The sequence below is a fragment of the Lissotriton vulgaris genome, chromosome 3_2 (genome assembly GCF_964263255.1).
Source record: "Lissotriton vulgaris chromosome 3_2, aLisVul1.2, whole genome shotgun sequence".
Taxonomy (NCBI): Eukaryota; Metazoa; Chordata; class Amphibia; order Caudata; family Salamandridae; genus Lissotriton; species Lissotriton vulgaris.
The window spans coordinates 90,580,682-90,602,883 of NC_141690.1; the positions used below are offsets into that span (position 1 = coordinate 90,580,682).

Below are 22,202 nucleotides of genomic sequence, written 5' to 3' on the forward strand. Positions count from 1 at the left end.
ACTAATTCAACACTAATCCTCTATGTGTCCCGGAGTAGCGTGCTACTCGCCGAAAAAGTGCTTGCAAGGGGTAGTAAGCGCTATATGAAAGCAATAACAACACAATACAATACCATACTTTCACTTAAACTGTGTTTAAAGGGAATGAGTAGATATATATGGATATGTCTAATGGCTATGGTTAATGGAAATAAACATTTTAAATGTTGTCAGGCCTACCCCACCTGCCTGTTTGGGAGTCCTTATCACATTACCACATTTTTTTTGTAAATCTCCTTATTGCAGCTTTAACATTAAACAATACACAAGGTATAAATAGAGACATCAAAGAATGTTGCAGCCCAAAACACGAGTTCACCTAGCAATACAACACATTTACATTCAACAGTGTCGATATTCGACCAGTACATTTGACCATTAAACACATTTTCAACAACTCTCAACTGGTCGTGAGCACCTGTAGATGGCAAATATTTTTTAAGTTGTAATATTTCAACAATACTTACACTTGTCAGTAGTTGTTTAAGATGATCGTTAAGAGCTGGGCCAACAACTGCACTCAACTGGACCAAGGCATTTAAACCACGCTCAAACACTTCAGCATCCGTGTGCATCTTTAGGAAAACAATGTAATCATTATCATCATTATCCATCTAACCGCACGGTCGTCAAACTTTAACACCATGTCCCTCCCACCCCGGTAGAATAATTTAATCTAGACGCCCGTAATAATGGCAAACACATTATCTATCAATCATTGTTTTGTTTGTTAAATAATCCAAGCAAATTCAGAAGTTTAAGGTACGTAAAGGCATACCGCTAAAAATAAAAGTACACAAAACTGTTTTTCATTAGTGCTTTTCGATGGCTATCACTTAATGTAAGTAGGATAAAACTTAATAACCCACTTTTCAAGAGAACATGTGAGGTACAAAAAGCCAAGAGCAATTAGGTTATGATTTTCTTTGCTATGTAGTTATGATATATTTTTCTCTAAAACAAACTTAGAAATTGAAAAATATTGGAAACGAAGAAGCCAAAATGTTACAGGGAATCAGAATTTGACAAACATGGAAGATTGCTCTTGCCAAGTCCTTTGCCACATTATCATATCGAGCTTGTAACTTTTCCATATTGTGTGGGACACCTCCTGACGGGATTTTTTAGCCCAAACATATAATGTGAAATGTCACTATTGGCTCAAATACAGGACTGGTGGGAGGTATTTCACAAGAAATGGAGCCAGTTAGCAGTTCTAAATAAAGCAAACTGAACATTAGTTCCGTCTATCTTGTTTAAAAGTGTAGTCAACCAATCAAAAGTTTATTTCAGCAACAAAAAGAAGCCATAAAAGCACCCTACAGAAATTACTCGAATATAATTACATCACTCCAAGCTTGCAAAAATGCATTAAACAGAAATTTTCAAAAACGCATCTTTAAATTAGTAATACATTGGTTAAAATCATTTAAATGAGATAACCAGAGTGGACATCCTCAAGGAATAGTTTTTTAAGAATTAAGGCAAGACCACCTAGCAGTCTGGCCCAAAGTGCGCATTTAATAAAGTGACTCTGTGCAACCAAGTAAAAAGACATCGATTTTCTTTTCACAATGGCACGCTTAAAAAAAACAAAAAACTAATATTAATACAGAGGGTGGGGGAGTTTGACTGTTGCAAGTGAATCAAGGCATCACCACATCTTCTCAGATTACTTTTTATTAAGATGGTAATTAAAAACTTCTTAGTGGAAACACTGTAAAAGTGACAAAGAAGGGTAAAATGGAGCACGCTGTGTGAAGCTGGGGGAGAACTGGTCACATGGACATATTAACACTTTACTTAGATTAAATTGGCCAAAGTGAAAGCCCAGGTGCCACTTCACAAACTGAAGTCGAAATCTTGTTAAAATAACTCTGTCCCAAGTATTGTCAATCTATTCTAAGTACAGCTCCATCCAACTGTTGTATTTTGACAGGTCGCATTTATAGTTTAAAACTACACAGTCAAGACACAAATGATAGGCCTGCAGTCATGTTTGCACTGTCACTGCAGTGGGTGGCACAGTGGGTGCTTCAGTCCACTAGTGACATTTATTTAGAGGCCCTGGGTACACTTTCTACCATATATTAGGGATATATAGGTAAATTAAATATACCAATTAGTGGGTATGCTAATTTCATCATGTTGAAAGGGAGATCAAGGTTATTTTAACTGTGGTTAACATGTGTAAAGAGCTCACACTTCTACAGCCAGCATAAACAGTCAACTGAAAAATCTGGTGGTACACCAGGCAAAAGATGGTAATTTCCAACAAAGTCCTATTAGTATGCTACTGCAATATTAACACTTTTCAGGACTAGGTTTATGAAGCTTTGTTAATGTACAAGGAGGAGATACTCAACTTATTAAATAGTCAAATACTCAACATATTAATTAATTCTATTCTGGCTAATGAGGTGGTGATGAATGACGCTAGCCTAATGCTCTTAATGAAACACACACTGAGGTTTAGGTGGGGAAAAATAATGGCAGCAGGAAATTAAGGCTCCATCTTCAACCCCTTCGATGCTGATGACGAGCTCAGCTCGTTATCACCCACGGATGTCGTGTGCTGATGACGAGCTGAGCTCGTCATGGTGCCACTAAAATGGCAATTAACAGCACAGGGGGGGAAAACGCCTAGCAGCCAAGTGGTTAAAGAGCTAAATATCAGTGAACCAAAAGCCATTGAAAGGTAAATCTCTGCACGGCTATGCCAGTTTGAAAATGCGGCAAGAAAGAACAAAAGGAGGAAAATGTTTTTGTTGGATCTGCATTACGATCATATGTAAGTCTAAATGAGTAAGGGATATCAGTTGATAGCAGGTTTGGCGGGCGCATTGTTGAGAACGAGACACCTAAAACAAGTGATTGTAAAGCTGGGAAGAGAAGCAAATACTATACAAATAATGTTGGTGGAGGCAAAGGGGGTTATCTAGGCTAGATTGTAAGCAATATTGAATGCTCACAAAGGTGAAGGGGGGCACAACTGACAAAGTTGCTGTGGTTTGCAGAGGTTATGTCTGTCTCAATTGAGTACAGTCAGCAGAAGCTGTTCAGAACTGGAATGAGCAGGTGAAAGGATACTACTGAGACTGTTAAGAGTCAGGTGTTCAAGAGCCTTAGAGAAAAAGAGGCGGTGGGACACTGGGAGGAGAATTTGGAGAGGTTTGATGTAGGCTATTGGAGGAAAAGAGTGCAGTTGGACTGGCGTGGTGGGTGACTGGGCATTAATTAGCGTGCTGTGAGTGTTCCTTATAGTAGCAATTTTGGAGGAACAAATGTGTTAGATTTGGGGGTCTCTAGTTGGCACAGGTAGGTACTTGTGACAAATAGGGACCCTTGCTTCTAGTCAGAGTAAGGGGGTACACTTCTAAAATAACCCCTGCTCACCCCCTTGGTAGCTTGGCATGAGCAGACAGGCTTATCTCAGAGGCAGTGTGTAAAGCATTTGTGACCACATACAGTAACTCGGTGACAACACTACTAATGGGCACCACACAAGGTTTATATAAAAAAATAAGTATACTTTATATAGTTATCACAAGATCACAAACGACAAAAATCCACAATACTGTTACTTTAAAATGGTAGTTTTAGCCTAGTTCAGTTCAGTTCTTAAGATGCAAAACTTTGCATCAATGTACCTTTAGGATGCGTTGCGCTTCCACGACAGTAATGTTGCAGCGATGGAAATGCAGCAAAGTTCTGGTGCAAAGAAATAAAGATGACGCTCTCTCCTTGATGCGACACGCTTCCCGGTGATGCGGCGGCGTCTGCTGCGACGTCGATCCTTTTCTCCGGAGATGCGAGATACTTAACAAGATGTGAGCGCGACCAGCCCCGAGACAAGCTTTCCAGCGATGCGGCTGAGTCTGCAGCGACGTGGTTCGGCTCTACTGGCGATGCGAGTTGCTTGCACAACGATGTGATCTCCGACAGGACCTGCAACACTCCTCCCAATGATGCGGCGGCATCTGCGGCGACGTCAATCCTCTTCTCTGGCGATGAGACGCACTCAGGCCCTGCGACACGCTTCTCAGAGATACAGAGGCGTCAGATGCGGCGTCGATCCTGCTCTCCTGCGACTCGCTTCCTGGTGATGCGTCGGCGTCTGCTGCGACGTCGATTCTCTTCTCCAGTGATGCGGGTCACTTCTTGCTGTGAAGCGGCAGCAGCAGTTCTGAGACACGCTTCTCGATCTTGCATCGCGCTTCCAGCTCTTGCGACATGCAAATCCCCACAAAGTCCAGCACAGCTACAGGCACTTCAGGGAGACTTTTGGGGAGCTGGTGGGTGAAGTCTGTTGTCCCTGAGACTTCAGCAGGAGGCAAGCTCTGTTCCAAGCCCTTGGAGATCCTTCACAAGTTGAAAGTAAAGCATACAAAGTTCTTCCTCCTTTCTTTGGCAGTCAGGCAACCACTGCAGGCCAATCCCGCAAGCAGCACTTCAGCTTAGGGATAGTCTCTCCTCAGTTTCTTCAGGTTACTCTCCTCAGCAAAGGTTTCTTCATGTAGTCCAAAAGTATTTTAATTTCTTGGGATCAGGGTCCCAATATTTACACCCCAAAATCCTTTGTTCTCTCAGGGGAGAGGGGCCTTTGCCTAGTCCAAACCAGTTCCTGAGCACTTTGTTTACAGGACTCCTTCCTTCTATTCACTGTGCAGGGCAGATACATAAGACACACCACAGGAGGTGGAGCCAGCATTGTAGAGGAAAGGCCCAGCCCTATTCAGGTCGCAGGTGCAACTCCTCCCTCCCATCTAGACGCAGATCTCTCTATTCACCACTGGGCTGCCCCAGCCTGTCTCCTTGAATCCCCCAGCACTGTCCCTCACAAACTTCAGACAAAGGAATACACAACCTAGCAGAGGCAGGCTTGAAAGGTTAGGCAAGAAAATACCTACTTTCTAAAAGTGGTATTTTCAAACACAGAATATTAAAACCAACTTTACTAAAATATGTATTTAATTATTCTGAGTTCAGGCATACTAAACTCGAATTTCTACCATGTTCTCCGAGTCAGTTAGGATTATAAAATGTCTTGCAATAGTGAAAAACGAAAATGGCTGTAATTCACTATTAGGACATGCCACACACACACCAGGGCATGTCCTACCTTATACTTCCAATGCACCCTGCCCTTGGGCCTACCATAGGGGTGATTGATATGAAGAAAAGGGAAGGTTTAGGGACTGGTAAGTGGGTGCACTTGCCCAGTAAGCATGACAGTGCCAGACTGCACAAAGGCTCTAAAATGGCAGACCTTAGACCCATTTTAAAAGGCTGCTTCTGTTGGTGGCACAACCAGTGCTGCAGGCCCACTAGCAGCATTTGGATTACAAGCCCTGGGCACCCCTGGTGCACTGTACTAAAGTCTGACAAGTAAACCAAACAGTCAATCATGGAGTCACCAATCAATACATTCATTTACAATAGGGAGCACTTGCACAGTGGTACTGGACAGCAGTGGCACAGTGCCCAAAGCATCTAACACCAGCAAAAATACATGAGGCAACAGCAAAAAATGGAAGGGAGGGGGGGCGTGGCTACGCGGGCGAAGATGGTGGACGCAGCCTTCTAGAGCTCCCGCCAGCCCGACACTTATCCGTCGATTTATCCTGGCCCCCGGACCCGATCTGCAGACCACACTTGGGGCACTTGTGGCGGAAGGTGGAAAGAGCCTTCTGGTACCGAGTGCTGAGTCCCCGGACCTTGCGACGCGGATATAGCGGCAGGGGCGGCCCACGGCCTGATCCAGGGAAGTGCAGCCGGGGCCTCGATTTTAGCGCCTCCCAGTCGGGGAGTCTCGGCGCGGGCGGGCCGCGCCATCAATCATCCTGGGCCCAGCGCCTCTTCTTGTCAGCGGACCTTTGGGCAATTCTTCTACCTAAGTTACAGAGTAGGTTGAGACGTCCGTCGTGTTGGAAAAGCCCGGGGGAGGCTGAGGCCTACATCAGTGCGGTGTGACCGGGACCTCGAGTTTTGTGGTCAATGGCTGCGGTGCGAAGAATCCGGCGGAGCTGAGGTCTCTGACACGGGGACCAACCAATAAGCTGGACACGGCGTTGCAGTGCTTCCTTGCCATGTGAGTGGAGGGGCGGCTGAGCGGTCCGACGAGTATCACGCCCGGTCCAGGAGAGGCCCTACGCGGGAGTCGGAGATGGCGGAATGGCGGCATGAGTGAGTGACTTTCCGGGGTCCCCTCAGAGTGCTAACGAAGGGCGAAGGGGAATTGGAGCTGACAGTGCTTGTTGGGGCCCGGCGCCATTCAGCGGTGAGACGAGGGCACTGTGTGGCCGGGAGACAGCGATGCCACGTGGCCCTCGGTGGGGTGAGGTCCGGGCCGAAAGCTGAAGGCCGGGACCAGGCTTGAGCCACACTGCGCACCTACAATAAGGGTGTGATCCTACACTTCCCGGTGTGCGCCCACCCCCGCCCCGGTAACAGACAGCGGCAGTGCGCAGGAGGTGTGTGCCCGGGGCGGGGAGGACTTTCCTGTGCAGTACCTTCGGCCGTTGCTGGAGGAGCGGGATACCCCCGTTCCGAGGGCGGTGGCCCCAGGGTGAGCCTCGGCCATGACCAGAGGGGGGAGTGGGCCCGCCAAGCAAGGACCCTTCGACAAGTTTACGGGACCGAGTGGGGGGCCTGGAGCGCCGGGAGGCCAGGGGTCGGGACCAGATAATGCGGGGCTCATGGCGGCGATAACCCAGTCCAGGGACATGCTGGATGCCAAGATTGGGGCAGTTGGGGCGGACGTGACCCTGCTGCGCCAGGACCTGCGCAACGCGGTGGCACGAATCACGGAGGCCGAATCTAGGATTTCAGTGGTGGAGGATGATGTTGGAACCCTGAAGCAGAAAATGGCGGCGATGGAAAACATTCAAAAGGGCCTAGCGCTTCGTGTGGAGGATGCCGAAGGGCGGGTGCGCAGAAACAACCTTCGCTTTGTGGGTTTTCCGGAGGGTTGTGAGAAGGGCAATATGGAACAGTTCTTGTCCCAGTGGTTGGAGAGTTGGCTCCCCCCGGATGTCCTATCCCGCTGTTTCGTGATTGAACGCGCCCATAGGGCCCCGACGCAGAAGCCGCCGGTGGGAGAGCGGCCCAGACCAGTGATTGCTAGAATCCTGAACTCTCATGACAGGGACACTAACTTGTGGGAAGCGAGGGCCAAAGACTCCCTTCTCTTTGAAAACCAGAAGATCATGATCTTCCCCGACAACACCAGAATTGTACAACAACAGCGGCACTCCTTTATTGCCGCCAAGGCGAAACTTAGAGGCCTGAAGATTCAATACTCCTTGCTCTACCCGGCCCGCCTACGGGTGGTCTTCCAATCACGAACTCACACCGGAGGACGTTTTCAAATGGACTGATGAAACGGTGAGAGTCAGGCCACATGCTCAACCGGGCTTGGACCTGGGCCACTCGAGAGATCCATCGCAGGACCGGGGGGACCAGAATGCCAGAGGCAAAAGGAACAGGAGGTCTAGATCTCGGAGACGCTCTAACTCTCGCAGTGGAACTCAATCTGCTGCGCCTACTGACTCCGATCACTCTGGAAAGGGCCGCTGAGAGACTGCGGGGAACTATATCTTTCTACAGATGCCACAAGCTCCAGCTGAGAGGAGCTGTACAGCTGTGTTTTACTGTGCTGATGATTGAACGTTGAGTACTAATGTGTTATTATGACATTGTGTGGGGTTGTGGAAAGGGGTTCGGGGTGCTCCTCTATAGGGGCTACTTGCCTCCTACGTTAGTGGGAGTTGACTGGGGGAGGTTCTTTTGTTCAGTGGGTAATTGAGATCCATTGGTATGGTTGGCCTTGGGCGCTCTGTTTTGGGCCCGAGGTTGCCCATGCCGCGACAGATACTTCAGTGTTCTATGAGGTATTGGGGTGGGGGGCACGGAACCGGGGATGGGGAGTTGAGGGGTTCGTGTGGGGAGCAGGTAAGGGGTGGGGTTTGGGTTGGTTGGTTGGTTGGTGGGGGGTACACGCGACTTTTAATGCCTTGTTCTGTGATGTGCTGTGCACCTGGGCCTGGTGCGGGCGTTCTTGTGTTGGGTCTCATGGGATTATGGCTGAGGCGTCCACCCTGGGGCTCCCCAGGGAGTCACTACGTATACTAAGCTGGAATGTTAGAGGGATGCTGGACAAAATCAAGAGGGGGGCGATATCGCGATGGGGTAAGAGGGAAGCGGCAGATGTCTTAATGTTACAAGAGACGCACATGATGGGGACGAACGTGCTAAGCCTGCAAATATATGGATACCAACAAGTCTTTCATGCGGGGTTTTCTAGGGGTTCCAGGGGCGTTGCCATCCTGATCCATCGGAGGCTGGCTTACATGCACGAGAGACAGTGGATAGACCCCCCGGGCCGTTATGTGTTTATTCAGGGGATGGTGGGCGCGGCATCAATTGTGTTTGGCTGTGTTTATGCTCCCCCCCCTGCAGTGGCTGAGCGTTTGTTTGCAGTATGGGCTGAAATCCCGGATTCCCTAGCAGTACTAGGTGGAGATTGGAATGACGTGATGGATATGCATGAGGACCGTCGGAGGATGCAGGGGACGCTTGCTGCTGCGGCCCCTACTCGGCTGCGTGCTATGGTGGAGGGGCTGGGCTGGGCGGATGTTTGGCGACACAGGCATGCCAGGGCCCGTGAATACACAAATGTCTCTGCCGTCCATGGTTCCTTCTCCCGGCTAGATTATATATTTGTGCCTTGTGGATTCCTGGATAGAGTGCGGGAGGCTACTATTCTACCTAGGGGTCTGTCAGACTACTCCCCGGTGGCCGTGGTGATTGACCTACGTGGGACGAGGCAGCCTTTTCGATGGAGAATGTCTGCATGGCACCTTCAGCAAGCTGACTATGTGCAACACATGCGTGGTGCGATTGCAAACTACTGGCGAGACAATCTAGTGGAAGGCACAGATCCAACAGTTGTCTGGGAAGCCATGAAACCTACTTTGAGGGGAATTGATATTGCTTGGTGTGCGGCGGCCCGTCGCAGGCGTCGGGAAGTTATAGTGGAGGCGGCTGCTAGGGTGGAGGCTCTGGAGCGACGGTGTCAGGAGGAGGAAGACGCAGTGGCAGTGCGGCTGCTTCTGCAGGCGCAGCAGTCCTATGCGTCAGTGTTACTGGACGAGGCTCGATTGGCGTGGTTGGCCACACGGAGTAGGGTATATCAATGGGGTGACAAATCATGTACCATGCTCCATAAACTGTGCCAGCGTACCCTGCAGCCACTTGCCCTGCCTGGGCTTACAGATGGGGATGGTGTCATCGTTACGGACCCAGCGGCACTGGCAGCTAGCTTTGCCAGTTATTATGCGGAGCAGTATGCGCCGCAGGATTGCCTTTCAGCTGAGGCGATTGACAAATTTATCGCTGACCTGCCCCCGAGGGCAGTCTCTACTGAGACTCGAGCGGCGTTGGACCTTCCCCTCACGGCAGAGGAACTAGGTGATGCACTGGGACAGCTCAACACAGGGAAGGCACCCAGACTGAATTCCATCTCCAATTCGGGTCCCATTACAGGACCGCGCTAGAGGCGGCGTGAGAAGTGGGTAGGCTGCCAGCTGATTGTCCCATGCTGAGGTGGTGGTGTTTCAGAAACCAGGTAGGCCCCCTGATCGTCACGACTCGTACCGCCCTATATCATTGCTCAACTTCGAGGCTAAACTGTTGGCTTAGGCTTTGGCGAATCGTCTCCTCCCGTATGTGGCCGATCTGGTCCACCCTGATCAGGCGGGCTTTATGCCACGCAGGGCAACACGACACAATATTCGCCCGGCGCAGACAGCCGTAGACGCGATGAGAGCCACGGGAGAGCGGGCGGCGCTGCTCTTGGCCGATATTGACAGGGCCTTCGACTACGTGAGTTGGACCTATTTGTTCGCGCTCCTGCCTCATCTTAATTTGGGGCCAGTGTTCATCTCCTATATCAGACTTCTATATACTGACATCACGGCGTCTGTGCGTGTCTCAGGAGCGATCTCGGAGAGGTTTACCATCGGCCGGGGGACCCGTCAGGGTTGCCCGCTGTCCCCATATTTATTTGCATTGATCATGGAGCCTCTCGCCTCTTGGGTGCGCATTGATGCGCACCTACGGGGTTTTGTATGGGAAGGGGGCCTTACCGATAGAATTGCCCTCTATGCGGACGACGTCCTCTTTTTCCTCACTGATCTAAATAGATCGGGCCCCAGAGTGTTGGAGATAATGCGTATCTTTGATGAATTGTCGGGCCTCTACCTTAACCCGCGTAAGTCCACCCTGTGGGTGCTGGGTGACGGGGCGGACGCGGGCTCGTGGGCATCAGCCTTGCGAGCGGCGGCCGGAGGCATATTGTATCTTGGAGTGTTCTTGTCAGAGTCGGCGACGATCTCGTGGGAGCGTAACGTGCTGCCGGTGTGGGAAAGGGTCCAAACGGACATTAAAACCGTGTCTCGAATGCCCCTTACCATCTATGTTGAATTAATTCTTTTTTTATAAAGTTTTGAAAAAGTTTTTGGCATCAAAATACAACACAATATTTACAAAAGTACATACATACATTCAATCTACTGAAAAAACATATCAAACAAAGTGATTAGACAAGGAAATTGTGACAACAAAATGACATGGACAACTGTGCTATGCCTCAAATCGATCAATTGTTGAGGCACCAGTCCTGGATAAAACTAAACAAGTGGACTAGCAAATTGTTACATTGGCCTACTTGTTAACACCAACCCAAGATACACAATAAAGTTTGTCACAGAGTGCTTTGACTAGTAATAACACATAAACTGCTAAGTAATTTACAAGTGTGTCAGTTAATTCCTATCAAGCCCCATCTATTTTGTATCTTGGAGGTAAGAACGTCGACGCGTTTCAAACCCAATATGATTCTGCGGGTTCTCCTCAGGACACGGACTGGGGGGTCACTGTCACTGTGAAATAATAATTAAAATGTAATGTCAGTGAGGAAACTACCTCTAGGGGCCTCTTCTCTCAGACTCAAACACTCTTATGATAAAGTACCTTATTGATGAAGGGTTCAGATCACTCCTTGTGAACAGATAACGTGAAGATGTCTGTTAGATACGTTACTGCACTGTCCCAGATATGCTAAGCTCATAGACCTATAAGACCATGACATACCTCGAAATTACGCATGCAATGCGGAAGGCGGGTGCCGGTACACGTCAGTTATTCAGTGTTCGAATCTTTGTGGCTACAGAAAACAGAGGGACCTTGCATTATTGCCCGTAAGTTGTGCACCTAAAATTGCTAAGCTGTTCGGGAAGATATCAAGTCCTACCTTCGTCTTAGGGCAGAGTTCGTTCTCACTGCACGCATGTGGAGGCGGCAGCTGCCGCACGGGCTTGTCGGCTGTTGATACAAAGAACGAGCGATTAGGAAGCCATTAGTCTCCCCGCACTCTCTCGGTATACAATGTGTCCCTGACAGATGACTTACTTCTCAGCGGAGTTTATGGACGCTTCGGTCCGGCACCCATCTACTTCTGAAAGACAGACTCGTAGCCCAGAGGGGCGTGTCTTCTTGTATTTAAACTGGCTATGGTCCCGGTGTCTGTTGGGAGATGTAGTTTGTTCGGCCGTATCTTTTTACTTGGGGTGTGACTGTGATTTAAAACAAGGGACTCGTGTTTAGATAAACGGACGTCCCAATATCTGTGGCGACGTAGTTTGATGGAGCATCTTTTACTGGGGTTATCTGAAAGTTAATACAGTACGGTCACATGGGCAGCAGCAAGCAAAGACAGTTCCATGCCGCAGATAAACGAGGTTTTAAACAAATCGCTACAGATTGCTGAATTCATTTAGGTCATTGAGTCCAGACATAGCAGTGTCGAATTTTAAAATGAGGTAAGCCTCTTTTTGTGCCAGTCGTACATCCGGGTCCCCACCGGCACCCGCAATGTTTTTGATACTTGCCAAGATCGTCCATTTGAGGTCAGTGACAGAATGTTCTTTATTCAGAAAGTGGGACACTAGTGGTGCTGTAAGCACTTTGTTGTTAATCCGTGATCTATGTTGGAGTATACGTTGGCGCACTTCTTGTGTGGTCTTGCCTACATAAACTTTCCCACAAGGGCAGGTTATGGCATAGACTGCATATTTAGTTTTACAGTTCGTGAAGTCCTCATGCAGCCAATGTTTTTTGCCGTCAGTGAAGTGTGTTCCTTCCATCGTCAGGCTGCACACCGAACAGGTGCCGTATTTATGATGTCCTTTCACTGGGCCCATATTGAACAGGGTACTTTGTGTTTCCCTTTTAGTTGTAGCCCGAGTGGAAGAGATCTGCTGCCCCAGGCTGCGGTTTTTCTTTAACGCGAACAATGGTTTGCCAATTTAGGGGATGACTTCTTCAACCAAGTGCCAGTTGTTCCGGATGATTTTTTCCACCGGGGTTGTGTGGGGTCCGAAGTCATTTCAGGACCTGCGGGACGTGTTCCACATGCCTAAAACTCCAATTCTTCAGATATCTACAATTTCGTCACTCATTGGCGCCTAGCCTCATTGGGTTGGAGTCGCTGCCGGAGTTCAGCCCCGTGGTGGCGAAGGTTTTCATGGGTGATCTTGGGGACAAAAAGGTGTCCCGCATCTATCAGACGCTGGTCACTCACTGTTCCGCCTCCCTGCTCCCACTGAAGAACGCCTGGGAAAAGGACGTAGGGCCCCTGGATGAAGATGACGAGGGACTGCTATTGCGGTACGACTCAGACTAATCCAATTTAAATACTTGCACAGGGCCTACTATACACGGGAGAGACTGTGGAAAGCGGGCCTGATTGGGTCCCCGGAGTGCCTGCGTTGTAGAGCTGAGATAGGTTACCTGATACATACTGTGTGGTCGTGTGCTGGCTTGACTAGGTTCTGGAATGGTGTTTGGAGTTGTTTATCGGAAGTGTTGGGCTGGGATCTCCACCGCACTCATCGTCTGGGTCTCCTTCATGTGTTAGAGGGGGTAGGTGGAAATATTTACAAACGTCATCTCTTGCTGTTGGGCCTAGTGATGGCCAAGCGGGACTTGGCACGAGCGTGGAAGAATGAGCGAGCCCCCTCCAACCCCCCCCCCCCCCCCCCGAGTGCGTGGAAGGCTGGACTGGATTATTTTATGGGGTTTGAGCGCCCAGTGTTCGAGGTCAGAGGTTGCCCCCGAAAACATTATAAAATCTGGAAGCGGTGGGCAGATTACAGAGGTTTGGCTCAAGATCCCCCAGCAGAACCTGACGACGATCTGGATTTGGGCGCATGGCGTCTGGCATACGGATAGCACTTACAGGAGGCTTGATATGATCACGTGTACAAGGGCTAGGGAGGGATAAGGGGTGGGTAGTGGGGTTATTGGGTGGCTATGGGTGGGGGGGATTAGGTCGAAATGTTTCTAATATTGATTGGGCTACAATGATATATATGTGTTGCTAATTTGCAGTGACCTCCTGATTGTGGAGAACTGTATACCTGCCTTTACCTGATCAATCAATAAAATTTGTTGTGAAAAAAAAATGGAAGGGAGACCCACTCCAATGGTGCCAGGTCTAACAAATAGGAAGCAAATACACTAGCCATGAGAGCTGACACAAGTGCTGATTGGTCCAATATATGGGAGCGGTAGAGAAGAAAGGTCATTAACCAGGAAAGGGTCTGTAGGTGGGTTTGGAGAAAGAAGAGGTTAAGATAATACACAGATGTGGCTTTCCAAGGTGATGGAGTAACTCCACTTGTGGCAGCAGGAATGCATGTGTGTTCTGAGTACAATAAAAGAGAGATGCTCAATAACTACAGATGATGACCGGAGATGTTAAATGTACAATGGTAGGTGAATGCTGAATGTAGTGTGTTAGTAAAGTGAAAAAAATATGATTTTGTACACAGTACATCCAAGGGTTTCCATTGATTCTTCCTTTTGGATGGGAAAGACTTATAGCTGTGCTGAGGTCAGATATTGACATTGTGGTGGATATTAGAATGATGTTTGGAGAATTGCTTTTTTAACAGGTCTGGTGAGAGTGTGTGATAAGTGACCAGCAATGTAATTCTTTAAAGTGATGCTCAAACCTAGAAATATGTGTTGAAAGGGTCTATGGTTGTGGGATGGTTTTCACAAACGCTACTGCAGCTGAAATGGGGGGGGTTGTGTTAGCATTAGATGAATTATGAATGGAGTAAATACTGTAGTTGTGATGCATCAGAGACAGGGTATGTGTGGAGAAATCTGAGCTAATAATAAAAACAAAGGTGCCCCACACCTCGGAGTGCCACTTGGCCACAGGTAGTGGGGTACATGTGAAGGTCAGCAGGTAGGGTTGTGTCATTAAGCTGCATCGATATGTGCATCAAGGAAGCCACAATCCAAATTGTTTATAATAGGTGCAGCATTCCACAAGATCCTTAATTTGTGTTTTGCTGAATAGATTATTAGTACTGTATGAAAATCTTGTTGCTTGTGAATGGGAATACTGGTTCTGCCCAAGGAGGACAGTGAGCTTGAGTAAGGAGAAGCACACAAATATGACTAGTGTAAATGTTCAATCATTTCCTTTTTTTTTGGGTGGGGGGTGGAGGGGGGGGGGACGGGAAATCAATTCACAAATTACACATGTTCAGAGTAACAAATAAAACTGGTGCTGAGGAACTATTTGTAGTGGACACTGGTTGAATTTAGAATGCAAAGCAACAGAATTTGCAGTGCTCAAGAAGAGCTGGAATACTGTTATGGCAATAACAATAGGTAGTGATATTAGCTGTGTATAAAGACCCTACTGCTCTGCTCATCCCATATTAGACCAGCGATGTTTGTGGAGTTAGAGTAAGTATTGTGACTTGATAGGAATAATCAAGTTTATTTTCTACAATGATCTTCACAAAGAGGAACACCAGAATCAGAGATGCAAAAACTATAGTATTGCGTCAGTAAAGTTCTAAAGTCACCAAAAACAAAATTGGAAAAACAGAAGATACATACTAGAGCTGTCTTTAGTGCTGGGACCAGCCTAGGCAACATAGGAATTGTTTTCTCTTCAGCTCCATCTACCAACAGCAATTCCTTGAACCCTTCCTTTGATACAAACGTGTATGGATGTTTTGTTTCTCTTAGACCCTTGTAAAAATAGATTGATATATTAGTCAAACGCAAACATCAATTGACCTAATGTATGCTGTACGTGTTTTTATGAACAATAAGGATTAGTTACTTACCTGTAATACTAGTTCTCATCCAGGGGTATACTCATCAAAGTCATAATCTATGAATAATCCCCGCCCATGTGCGGGGTCCCGGAGCACATAGAAAATACATATAAATATATATGCATACATAAGTGAAAACATATAATTGCAGCCTAGAACATTTCCCAACTGGCAAACCTGCCGCAAAATTACATAAATTAGCATACACACAGTTGTACTCTCCCAAAGCCCAGTAAACATTTGCATACAACAATGCTTTATTGCCATATGAAAACCTGAAATTGCAGGCATTTGCCAGTAGGCTGCAGTAGAGTATAAAGAAACAAAGAAAAACTGACACCTTGCCTTTAAGGCATTAGTGTAGGGGTACCGTGCCTTTAAGACCTAAAGGCGACCCCCTGCTCCCATGATGCACCACAGGTGGCAGTTGGGTCAGTTCTTTTTGGATGGGTACATGACACCTCAGTAGATCCATAGTAACCATTCATAACTTTATGATCATGCTCGTGATGAGTATACCCCTGGATGAGAACCAGGATTACAGGTAAGTAACTAATCCTTCTCATCCAGGGGATACACATCAATAGTCATAATCTATGTATAGATTAGCAAACTCAGTATACAGCAAGACATGAATAAACTTCACATGTTACATGCAATTATGCAAATACATTTCTCAAAGAGGCCTGCCCCACTTGGGCATCGGCCTGTGTATCTGAATCTAGGCAATAATGGCGGGTAAAGGTATGCACCGAACGCCATGTAGCCACCTTGCAAATCTCAGAGATTGGAATGTTACGAAGGAGAGCCGTAGTAGAAGCTTTCCCTCTACTTGAGTGTGCATGAGGTCTACCCTGTAAAGCCTTGTTAGCTAGTTGATAAGACAGAGCTATAAAGGAGACTATCCAGCGAGAAATGGATCATTTTGAGGCTGACAGACCATATGGCCGAGATACCCGCCACCCCCTCTCAACACAATCCCCAAGATTGGGAAACCGGAAACAGTTCTTGAACTTTTGGAAGGCGGGAAGGGAGTCACCCTTCCTGGCCGTATTTATTAAAATATGAAACAAAAGAAAACATTAAAATAACAGTTTCATATAATGTACAATTTCATTTCCACATTACGATGTTGGCTAACCTTAACAGATCTCTAATACAAAGGTTCTCCTAGCCGAACTAACATCCTACAAAACATTTGACTTGAAATTGTACATCCTAACGTTAAGGGCCAACGGCAAGGTCGTAACCGGTGTCAGATCCCTAAACCAGAAATACCCCCCTCACTTGTGAGAGGGGCGACCGCACAGAGGCGTACCTCAAGTGCATTTACCAATTTCCCTTTGTACTTGACGGGGGCCCAAATAAACTCGACGCCATTTAACGGTCGTTCGAGGACTCGTGTGAGGTGTCTAAAAGGTAGCGTAAACCCCCTCCCGCACCCCACACAACTTACCCATCTGCCGTCGCAGATGTCCTGGCCCCGGGAAATTCCCCAGAAGGGGCCGTAGCCCCTCCTATCCAGGAAGGGGCCTTGACCACCTTTCCTTTCCTTCCGGCGGCCTCTCCTTAGACAGGACCGCCTCCCCATCGAGGGGCCAATTGGCCACCTCCCCCGCGTGCTCCCATCCGTAATGGGTGACGCCCCCTCATAGGGATCTTCCAATTACTGCTCACCGATCATGACCTTACCGCCCGACCAAAATAAATACGACAGTTCTACCTAAGTTACTAAGATCTCTAAAGCAAAACAGCATTTATTACCAAGCGTAAATACTGATCGATCCTTGTTCAAAATTACTTTATTAGCAAAAACATACTGAAAATAATCAATCTTTATTGCATCGCTAAGAACTTTCACGACAACCATCACAACCTGTAAGAAAGCAGAGAAAACCAAAAATACTATATCAACTGTATTTACAACGAATCGCTGTCCTCAGGGGCTGGTGGGTGGGTCAAAATTGCTCTTCGTTCCGTCTCGAGCTCACGTGCAGCGGGGAGGTGCAGCTTCAGAGCACAGGAACAAGAGGATGCTTTGTTGGCTTCCGCTCCTTTTATCCGTCTTCGGGGTGGGCGTGAACCTGCCCCCGCCTGCCTCCAAGGGCGTGGCCGGCCGTGTTGGTGTCTACGCCAGCCCACTCTAGGGCGGGAAAAAGGCGCGCCCCGGCTACGCCGCTTCGGGCATACCAGCCGAGACTCGCCTCCCGCCCAAGATGGCTTCCCGGGGGGATCGTGGTACTCGACCATACGTTCGGGGGGACCGATTGGTCGCCCCTTTCCATATGGCCGAGATACCCGCCACCCCCTCTCAACACAATCCCCAAGATTGGGAAACCGGAAACAGTTCTTGAACTTTTGGAAGGCGGGAAGGGAGTCACCCTTCCCGGCCGTATTTATTAAAATATGAAACAAAAGAAAACATTAAAATAACAGTTTCATATAATGTACAATTTCATTTCCACATTACGATGTTGGCTAACCTTAACAGATCTCTAATACAAAGGTTCTCCTAGCCGAACTAACATCCTACAAAACATTTGACTTGAAATTGTACATCCTAACGTTAAGGGCCAACGGCAAGGTCGTAACCGGTGTCAGATCCCTAAACCAGAAATACCCCCCTCACTTGTGAGAGGGGCGACCGCACAGAGGCGTACCTCAAGTGCATTTACCAATTTCCCTTTGTACTTGACGGGGGCCCAAATAAACTCGACGCCATTTAACGGTCGTTCGAGGACTCGTGTGAGGTGTCTAAAAGGTAGCGTAAACCCCCTCCCGCACCCCACACAACTTACCCATCTGCCGTCGCAGATGTCCTGGCCCCGGGAAATTCCCCAGGAGGGGCCGTAGCCCCTCCTATCCAGGAAGGGGCCTTAACCACCTTTCCTTTCCTTCCGGCGGCCTCTCCTTAGACAGGACCGCCTCCCCATTGAGGGGCCAATTGGCCACCTCCCCCGCGCGCTCCCATCCGTAATGGGTGACGCCCCCTCATAGGGATCTTCCAATTACTGCTCACCGATCATGACCTTACCGCCACAGGCCGGATAGTTGACCGGCTATCCGGACCCCCCACAAAACACTCCTACCTAAAGGTCATGCTGTAAACTCCTTAACCATGCTATGAAGTCTCCTATGAGTAATTCGTTCCCCACCCGGGACAAATGAACACCGTCCCCCAAATACATACTGTCCCCTTTAATACAACCATGCGAAACAATCTACTCATTTTATTATTAATTTTCCTTACTGAATGATTCAGTGCAGAAACAGAAATAGCCCCCCGCCACACTTTCCGTGGGATCATATGGGACCAAGCAATTGTGCACCCTGGAACTCTTCTCGCTAACCAACTTACCGTGGAAAGCATCGCCTCAAGAAGAAGTCGTCTACCAGTGGTCACCAAATCATTGCCCCCAAGATGTACTATGACTACAGACGGCGGTGACCTTGTCCGCCCTAACAAAACCTCGAAAAATGCTTGAAACTGGTCAATACAGAGCCCGCCCTTTCCGTAGAAGGACACCCTGTACCCGTATTCCCCAGCCACGTGAGTCATGTCACCTGCTTTGAATACGTCCGCGGCACGCCTCACGTATGAGTGGCCCACGACCCACACCTCCTTTTTCACAGCCGGTAATGTCTGACCGCTGGCCCCCCGGTGTCGGGTCGACTGGACAGTCCGCCCCGCCTCGTAGGCTTGCGCCACTGAAAACCAAACAAAAACAAGAAGCGTGAGTACATCGTTACAGCTTCACAACATGTGCAACCGTACATACCTCTTATAACAGTTCGAGGACCAACGCCCCACACGTTTTATTTGATCAACATTCAGACCCCTGGCTGTAGCCTCCGTAGCAGCCCCTATCCGAAAGGAATGGGTCCCAAAGTCGCCGGGGTTCAAGCCTGCGGCAGAAATCGACATCGCAAGCACCCGCTGAAACTGAAACCTCGTCAGTGGGGTGGCGTCAGCGTGTCTTAACAAGGTCCCCCCCCATGCTGCCACCCTCTGCGCTAAATATGCTTCTACGCACCCAACAGGGCACATGGCAGACCCGGGGATCCTCTGGATGATTACACAGTCCCCGATTGCATCCTGATCGGATTTGGACTTTACAAACGAGACCGTCATCGTCTCCTCTCTGACCTGAATGTGTTCCCGGCACAGTCCCCCCATCGTATCCTGCTTGTTCTTTGCCACTAATTCGCTTACCCGCATAGCCCCATGGAATGCTAATGCAAATGCGGCTCGGAACAACACTGCTTCGTACTGGGATGAACATGTTACCGGTAGCACGGATAATAACAGGGCCAACCTATCCAAACCTATCGGGTGCCTATCGTCTACTTTGCGACCCTCAAGGCGTTGCCACCCCCGTAGCGCTTTCTGCACAACGAAAGACGCTGTCGGGTCCTGGATCCCATGAGCCCTTGCCATGAAGGAAATGGCGGCCCGATGCCTCTGGGCCGTAGCTACTGACTTGCCTGCGTGACGTAAAGAGAGCAGGAATCTTACTACAGACTCTTCCAGACCCCAAAGCTCCCTCCCGGCAGTACCCAAAAAGGCCCAATAAGGAACGGAACGCCCCTTCATATGCCTTCCTCGTCCTGGGTGCTAAACTCTCTCCCACGAGGTCTTGTAGTTCGGGGCACCGAGAGACCAGAGAGCTTCGGGAAAGGGTGCCGCCACCGGGTCCGCTGTGGGCAGAAAACCCCAGAAGGCCTGCATACGGAAACGAGAGAGCGCATCAGCCGCTTGGTTCATCACCCCCGGCACATGCCGCGCCCTAAACAGTACATTTAGTTGCATGCACAACAACACAATTTCCTTGAGTAGTCTTAGAATCAATTTGCAACGTGCTGCCCGACTATTGATACACTCAACCACGGTCATGTTATCAGACCAGAAAACCACAGAGTGACCCCTAAACCCTTCTGGCCATGTTTTCAAGGCCACCAGAATAGGGAACAGTTCGAGAAAAGCAATGTTACTCGTCAACCCGCACTCATGCCACCATGACGGCCATTTTTGAGCCGACCATTGTGTACCCAATATGGCGCCAAAACCCACACTCCCCGCCGAGTCTGTCCATAGTCCCAACTCCTCGGAAGACACTGCTGGTTTATTCCAGACAATTCGACCATTGAAATCCGCCAGGAATGCAATCCAAATGCGCATGTCCTGGCGAACCTCTGCCGAGAGTCTCGTACGATGATGTCCTTCCTTCAAGCCGACCATGGACTGTGCAATCGAGCGGGAAAAGGGGCGTGCCATCGGCATTACTCTTAGGGCAAAATTCAACTGACCTACCACCTGTTGCAATTGATGTAAGCTCACTTTCGTTGCACGAATACATGTCTCAAGGGATAACCTGAATTTTAACACCTTTTCTTTAGGTAAACGAAAACAACCTTCCACTGAGTCGAGTTCGATCCCCAGAAACTCGATTAAGGTCGAGGGACCCACCGTCTTACCTGGCGCCAATGGCACACCAAATTGATTCATTAGGACACAAAATTCATGTAAGGCCTGTCCACACTCAGAATCCCCGGCTGCCCCCAGAAACAGAAAGTCATCGAGATAGTGCATAACATGTTGAAAACCTGTCTTCCTCGTGAATACCCACTGCAGAAAACAACTGAATTTCTCGAAATAGGCACATGAAATCGAGCATCCCATAGGCATACATTTATCCATGTAATAGCGACCCTGAAACTGAAAACCAAGGAGACGCTGATCGTCTGGGTGTACCGGGAGCAACCGGAACGCTGACTCGATGTCCGATTTGGCCATCAGCGTCCCGGGCCCCAGGCGATTCAACATGGCAACTGCCTCATCGAAAGATGCGTACCGCACCGAACATACTTCCGGGTCTATCGCGTCATTCACGGAAAGACCATGTGGGGCTGACAAATTGTGTATCAGCCGAAACTCACCCGGGTCCTTCTTGGGAACCACCCCTAGAGGAGAACACACAAAATTAGCAACTGGTGGCAAATCGAATGGACCGGCGACACGACCTCGAGTCACCTCTTTCCTAATCTTTACCTGCACCACCGCCGTGTGCTGTAAGACCGACATTTGATTCTTACAGTCCGGTACCCCCTGAAAATCCCCCACTGGGATGCGGAAACCATATGAAAACCCGTTCCGCAACACCCCAGCGGAAGCATAATCTGGGTATTCGCTGAGCCAAGGAATCATTGCCATGGTATCAATCGGGGTCGGTAAAGGTGCCCCTCGGACTATATTAGACCTGTTTGGCGCCTCCCTTACCACCGTTATCACCCGTTTTGGCTCTGCACATGGACTCAGGATGGGATGGCTGCCCGCATCCCCCACACTCATGTCTGAATTTGCATGACCCCTGGGGCCTGGTACATTTGCCCCTGTTAAAATTCCAACAGATCCCCCTTTTACCTGTGTTGCCACTCGGCTTCGTGTGGGACTCGTTACCTGTACCCGTCCGAAAGGGCGTCCCAGAGTTTTGGCGGGAGGATTCCCCCCCGTTACTCCCTACTAATGGCACCTTCAACATCCCTGTACTCTCCATTTTTTGCCAAGACACAGAGTCGTAACAGTCCCAGGACAACAACGGGTTGTGTTCCTTAGCTTTTCTAAACAGATTATCATAGCAGAACCACTGATTGCCCCCATATGCCACAGAATACTCCATAATACGTGACTGATAAATGGGTAACTCGGTCAACAACTCAGGTCTGCGCTCCCCCATGATGGAAGTAAAAATTCCCCACGCTCTGCCCCAAGTACCAATGGTCTCATCAACCTTAAAGGCGGCCATTTTAGCGCGCCAAACACTCGGATGCATGAGCTCCTTTTGACTCTTTACATGCTTGATCTCGTAATGGTCGGTAAGCAATGAAAACATGTTTACATATTTGTCCGCCCAAATCAATTCCTTGACTTCTAGTGAGACGTGCTGGGCAATCTTC

At 48.7% G+C, this 22,202-nt stretch overlaps 1 protein-coding gene across 3 annotated transcripts in view; it reads right to left on the bottom strand.

The window, feature by feature from the left end:
- PACRGL (parkin coregulated like) overlaps positions 1–22,202 on the bottom strand; it is a 239,588-nt gene that overhangs the window by 82,795 nt on the left and 134,591 nt on the right. For all 3 annotated transcript variants that reach the window (XM_086964036.1, XM_086964035.1, XM_086964037.1), the window contains exons 5-6: positions 15,025–15,159; positions 507–614 (exon numbers count right to left, since the gene is read on the bottom strand). In XM_086964036.1, the coding sequence (XP_086820162.1) occupies positions 507–614; positions 15,025–15,159 (243 nt within the window). The remainder of the gene's footprint in view (positions 1–506; positions 615–15,024; positions 15,160–22,202) is intronic.